Source organism: Nerophis lumbriciformis, linkage group LG32 (assembly GCF_033978685.3).
Source record: "Nerophis lumbriciformis linkage group LG32, RoL_Nlum_v2.1, whole genome shotgun sequence".
Taxonomy (NCBI): Eukaryota; Metazoa; Chordata; class Actinopteri; order Syngnathiformes; family Syngnathidae; genus Nerophis; species Nerophis lumbriciformis.
This window is the reverse complement of record NC_084579.2, coordinates 20,834,423-20,840,532: the sequence shown is the minus strand read 5'-3', so window position 1 is coordinate 20,840,532 and position 6,110 is coordinate 20,834,423. Positions and strand designations below refer to the sequence as shown.

Here is a 6,110-nt window from a genome sequence, read left to right as displayed (position 1 = left end):
AAGGTGTAATCACGTACCAAAAATTGAAAGCAATTTTTCGAAGTTAACACAAAAACGCTCCCAAACCACAAGTTAACTGGTAATAAAAATTACCGTGCAGCAAATCTTGAAGGATCCAGAAGGAGTGTCCACAGCAGCACATCTCAAAAGGTCTAAATCTAAACCTCAACATCGGAGCGTCGGCACAACATAACGACAAACTTGTTGCGGGCATTGGTGGTGAGGGGTCTTATCTGTCAGTCCCAATCGCACCGTGAGGCCCCTGACTGGCCAGTCGGGCCTCAATCTGCTGCTACAGCAAAATGTGAAAGGCTGGATGTGTCCGTGTGTGGGTGTGTGTGAGTGTGTGTGAGTGTGTGTGTGCGTTGGGGGGATTGGCAGAGTACGGCCGTGGAGCCACCCTTCTTGTGGCATCTTTGACAAATGGCTCGTCCTATTCATGAACAGTCAACTGCAATAGACATCAAACCGCCTGCACTTCACACAGAGGGGCCAACTCGGCCTCCACTATTCATGGCGGTCCGTGCACACGCCTGCTGCACGCCTGCCCTCGTCTCCCATCTAAATACATGCTCCAACAGTTTACCACTGACCTCCACCAAAAGGAGCCCATATGACCCTGCGGATGGTCTTCACCCAATCCTCCATGTCATTCTGGGTGCTGGCCATAAGGAGGTAGGTCTCATGGTTGGTTGTCATCCGCTCTCTGTCTCCCCCTGTTGAAAAAAACAGTGACATCTTTATGATTTATCCTTACAAAAATCTCATAGATGCTTGTTGCGAGACAAATTGCACAGGCATTGTGTTCCAATGCCCAAATAGTCATAAAACAAATATTTTTTTTACTCTCCTAATAAATGAAAGAAAACTGAACCCTACCTACTTAGGCAAGGAAAACTCCTTTTAAAGGGGAGCTGCACTTTAAAAAAAAAAAAAAAAAAGCTCTTATGTGAGACAAGAACACACTTATTTCCCTTTTATGTGCATTCCAAATATAAAAAACTGCTAGTATGAGGCAGCTAACAATGCAGGTAATTGGGATGCTTATATTTCGCCATTGAGGCTTCTGAAAAACATTACAAATAACTGCCTACAATGCCGTGACCTGCATATTTATCAAGCTATGGTGACATTAGTATTGTACCAAGTACCAAATTATATATATATATATATATATATATATAATTTTTATTTTTTTTGCTGCTTTTATTCATTTATTAGATGCCTTTTACTGAATATGCACAAGCACTTTTTTAAATATTATGTGATAATGCTTTTTATACTGTATATTTATTGTGTTTGTTTGTTTGTTTGTTTTATGTACTGTATGTGATTGCATGTCTACTTGGACGTTGGAGTCTGCAATAAAGCTAGATATGATATGTGTGTACTAACACTGAGGAACAGAAAGAAAAACAGAAAGATGAAAAAGAATTGATTGATTGATTGAGACTTTTATTAGTAGATTGCACAGTGAAGTACATATTCCGTACAATTGACCACTAAATGGTAACACCCGAATAAGTTTTTCAACTTGTTTAAGTTGGGGTCCACTTAAATTGATTCATGATACAGATATATACTATCAGATATATACTATCATCATAATACAGTCATCACACAAGATAATCACATTGAATTATTTACATTATTTACAATCCGGGGTGTGGAGGGGGGTGGGGGTTAGGTTTGGTTGTTATCGTCAGTCATCAACAATTGAGAACAGAGAAATGGACATTGGAACAGTGTAGGTCTGACTTGGTAGGATATGGACAGCAAGTAGTGGGCAGAGAGAGAGAGAGATCAGAAAGCATAAGAAAAAGTATCTGCATTTGATTGTTTACATTTGATTATTAACAATCCGGGGAGGGTGTTAGTTTAGGGTTGAAGTTGCCTGGAGGTGTACTTTTACTGCGGTTTTAAAGGAGGATAGAGATGCACTTTCTTTTACACCTGTTGGGAGTGCATTCCATATTGACGTGGCATAGAAGGAGAATGAGTTAAGACCTTTGTTAGTTCGGAATCTGGGTTTAACGTGGTTAGTAGAGCTCCCCCTGGTGTTGTGGTTATGGCGGTCATTTACGTTAAGGAAGTAGTTTGACATGTACTTCGGTATCAGGGAGGTGTAGCGGATTTTATAGACTGGGCTCAGTGCAAGTTGTTTTACTCTGTCCTCCACCCTGAGCCAGCCCACTTTGGAGAAGTGGGTAGGAGTGAGGTGGGATCTGGGGTGGAGGTCTAGAAGTAACCTGACTAGCTTGTTCTGGGATGTTTGGAGTCTAGATTTGAGGGTTTTGGGGGTGCTAGGGTACCAGGAGGTGCATGCGTAATCGAAAAAGGGTTGAACGAGAGTTGCCGCCAGAATCCTCATGGTGCTTTTGTTGACCACAAAGGAGATTCTATAGAGAAATCTCGTTCGTTGGTTGAAAATGAAGAAAGTAAAAGAAAAATAGAAAAAATGAAGAAAAGGGAACAGAAAGAAAAACAGGAAGAAAAAGAAGAAAAGGAAACAAGGGAAAGAAAAAAAAAGGAAAGAAGAAATAGGCAAAGACAAAAGAAAAAGAAAGAATTCAAAAAAATAAAAATAAATAAATAAATAAAAGATGAAAAAGAAGAAGGCAAGGGCTGCCAATGTTAACATGTTAACGCATGTGATTAATATATATATTTTTTTATCTCGTTACAATAAATTATTGATGATTAATCCCAGTGTTTGTTTTAACCAGCTCCTGAAACATGAACGTGAGAATGGCGCCCGAGTATAAATGCTAGGGTTGCCAAACGTCCCTTGAAACGCAGAATCATCCCGTATTTAGATACAAAAGTACACGTTCCGTATCGAGCTGTCAAGGGAGGCACTTTGTCCAGTATTTTTATTAAAGTAAGTGCTATGTGGATTAAAACTATAAGTGGCGTGTCACATATTCCACTTTAATGAGCTATGAGTGTGTGATGCTTTTATTTAATGACACATTACACAATGTAGCATACAGACACTTACCACACTGAGAAGATATATCCTTCATAAATAAAGCACAAGTGAAATGTTGCCAGTCATATTAGTTAAAGAAATATCTCATCTCTCTTTTTGGCACAGTAGTTTATATAGTGAAGAAAGTTGGAGACCTGCTCTATTGTAAAGCTGCACACTGATTTGTTTTTGTTTTAAATTAAGCAGGACAGACCTCTGTTAAATACAAAAGCACAAAATTTTAATATTTCAGACAAAAATAATGTGCACTTAATTCTTACTGTACTTACTGTCACCAAGTTTTGAGCACATCAATGACTTGCAGTTCAGTAAAACATTTAGAAAACGTTCCTGCGTGATAATCTGACTACAAAATTGCATTTGTATCCAAATATTGGGGTATTTTCCTAAGCAAATTGTATTTCTGCAAGCAAATAATAACCTGTGATTAATCATGATTAATCGAAGTTCTAAATCAAGGGTGCCAAACGTACGGCCCGAGCGCCGGATGCTAAGTATAAAAATTAACCTGAAATTTTTGAATGAAAGAAACAGCTGTTATAAATGGATGTCGCAATAGCAATTATTTGTATATTTGTAGTCGATGCTACATATGTACAAAATAAACCACATGATGTTAGTACATCAGTCGAGAAAAATGATCAAACTACATAAATAACATACTGTAATTTGATTTTGATATCATTTTTTTATCTTGATTGAAAATTAACACCGATGAGTTGACTGATGAACATTATCACATCATTTATTCAGAAAATATAAATAACGACAAAGTATACATACTATCAACCGCAACAGGTAATTGTAAAAAAAACCCAACAACATTATGATTTGTACATTTTCAGAATGTGCTTGTGCTATTTTTAAACAGAGAAAACAATCTGAAGTTGTCTTTATTTTTAAGTTATCGTGCCGTGATTTTACCGGTCCCGCCCACTTGGGAGTAGATTTTTCTAGATGTGGCCCCCGATCTAAAAAGAGTTTGACACCCCTGTTCTAGAGTGTGATTAATCTGATTAAAATAGTAATCACTGGACAGCCCTAAAGAAGACAAAAAATAAAAAAATAACAAAAAAGTAATAGAACATTTTTTAGATGTCCGATAATATCAGCAGTCCGATATTATCGGACATCTCAAATCGATATCACATTTTAAATGCTTTAAAATGTGATATCAGAAATTATCGGTATCGGTTTCAAAAAGTAAAATGTATGACTTTTTAAAACGCTGCTGTACGGAGTGGTACACGGACTTGGGAAAATTACAGAGCGCCAACAAACCTTAAAGCACTGCCTTTGCGTGCCGGCCCAATCACATAATATCTACGGCTTTTCACACAAACAAGTGAATGCAAAGCATACTTGGTCAACAGCCATACAGGTCACACTGAGGGTGGCCGTGTAAACACTTTTAACACTGTTACAAATATGTGTCACACTGTGAACCCACACCAAACAAGAATGACAAACACATTTCGGGAGAACATCCGCACCGTAACACAACAGAACAAATACCCAGAACCCCTTGCAGCACTAACTCTTCCGGGACGCTACAATATACATCCCCTGGTACCTCCACACCCCACCTCACCCCACCCACCTCAACCTCCTCATGCTCTCTCAGGGAGAGCATGTCCCAAATTATAAGCTGCTGTTTTGAGGCATGTTAAAAAAAATTATGCACTTTGTGACTTCAATAATAAATATGGCAGTGCCATGTTGGCATTTTTTTTCCATAACTTGAGTTGATTTATTTTGGAAAACCTTGTTACATTGTTTAATGCATCCAGCGGGGCATCACAACAAAATTAGGCATAATAATGTGTTAAGTCCAAGACTGTATATATCGGTATCGGTTGATATCGGAATCGGTAATTAAGAGTTGGACAATATCGGAATATCGGATATCGGCAAAAAAAAGCCATTATCGGACATCTATAGAAAAAATTGAAATGAAATAAAAAATACAATCGAAGAAAAAGGTAAATAAATAAACGAAAAAGAAGACAAAAATGAAAAAAGGTCGAGAAAAGTAAAAGAAAAAAAACAAAAACATTTTTAATGACAAATTCAAAGACCAAAAAAAAGATATAAGTATGTTTTTCAATATTACTGAAATTAGCAATCTTCATCATAACTCCTACTTAATAGTTTGCAATTTGTCAAAACTTTGAGACACTTTTTTCCCCACTGTGTCACAAACACACCTTTCCAGGGCACTGGTATGTGTGAGTGACAGGGTGAGAAGCTCCGACCAGCTTGGGCTTTTCACGTGTAAATACTACACATGATTTTTCTTCTTCGTGTCAATATGGTTAATAATAAAACAGCGAGGCAGTGTTGTCACTGAGTTCAATTACAGATAGAAATGAACCTGTGGCTAAAAATCTGGCATGTTTACATTCATGTTTCTAATACGTCTATTCATTAACATGCAATGTCCCTTTCAAATCAATTCAAATCAATGAGTCAATGGAGAATTGGATTGAGTCCTATGAAGTCTGCCTTGCAACAAGTGGCTATTCTGCCAATCTCTGTCCTCAAATCTGTTAGCTAGCTAATCTTTTTATTCCAATTTAAGATCTAAGACTAAAACTGAGTGTGTGTGTGTGTGTGTGTGTGTGTGTGTGTGTGTGTGTGTGTGTGTGTGATCATTAGCAAACAGCAACTGCTCATTTCAGTTGTGGCCACTAATAAGAAGCCAGCTGCGATGAGGTCTGTAACTAGCTGCTCCAAACAGGTGGGATACAACAAAGGGTCTCAGTGTGCTTGGAATGGTTTAACAAATACCTTGATGGCCATTACACTTCACTCTGATCCCTGTGAGGAGGTTTTCTCACGTGCACTTTTAAAACATACGGGTATAGTTTGGACTCGGAGCCATCTGTTCATTGGCAGCAAAGAAATGCTTAGCTTAGGACAAAACGAGGAATGCTCACCTGCTATAGACCGCCACTTGTTTGCACAGAGATCAGCTAGCGTTCTCTTAGTTACTGCTTATTTAATTCAAAAAAGCATGACAAGGACCAGGTGACCTTTAAAAAGTGTGAATGCATGATTGTCAATGACTAGAGATGTCCAATAACGGCTTTTTGCCGATATCCGATATTCCGATATT

General features: G+C 38.1%; 1 protein-coding gene across 3 annotated transcripts in view; it reads right to left on the bottom strand.

The window, feature by feature from the left end:
* The window catches only part of arhgap24 (Rho GTPase activating protein 24), a 162,688-nt gene that overhangs the window by 13,134 nt on the left and 143,444 nt on the right, over positions 1-6,110 (bottom strand). For all 3 annotated transcript variants that reach the window (XM_061927507.2, XM_061927509.1, XM_061927508.1), the window contains one exon: positions 594-716. In XM_061927507.2, the coding sequence (XP_061783491.1) occupies positions 594-716 (123 nt within the window). The remainder of the gene's footprint in view (positions 1-593; positions 717-6,110) is intronic.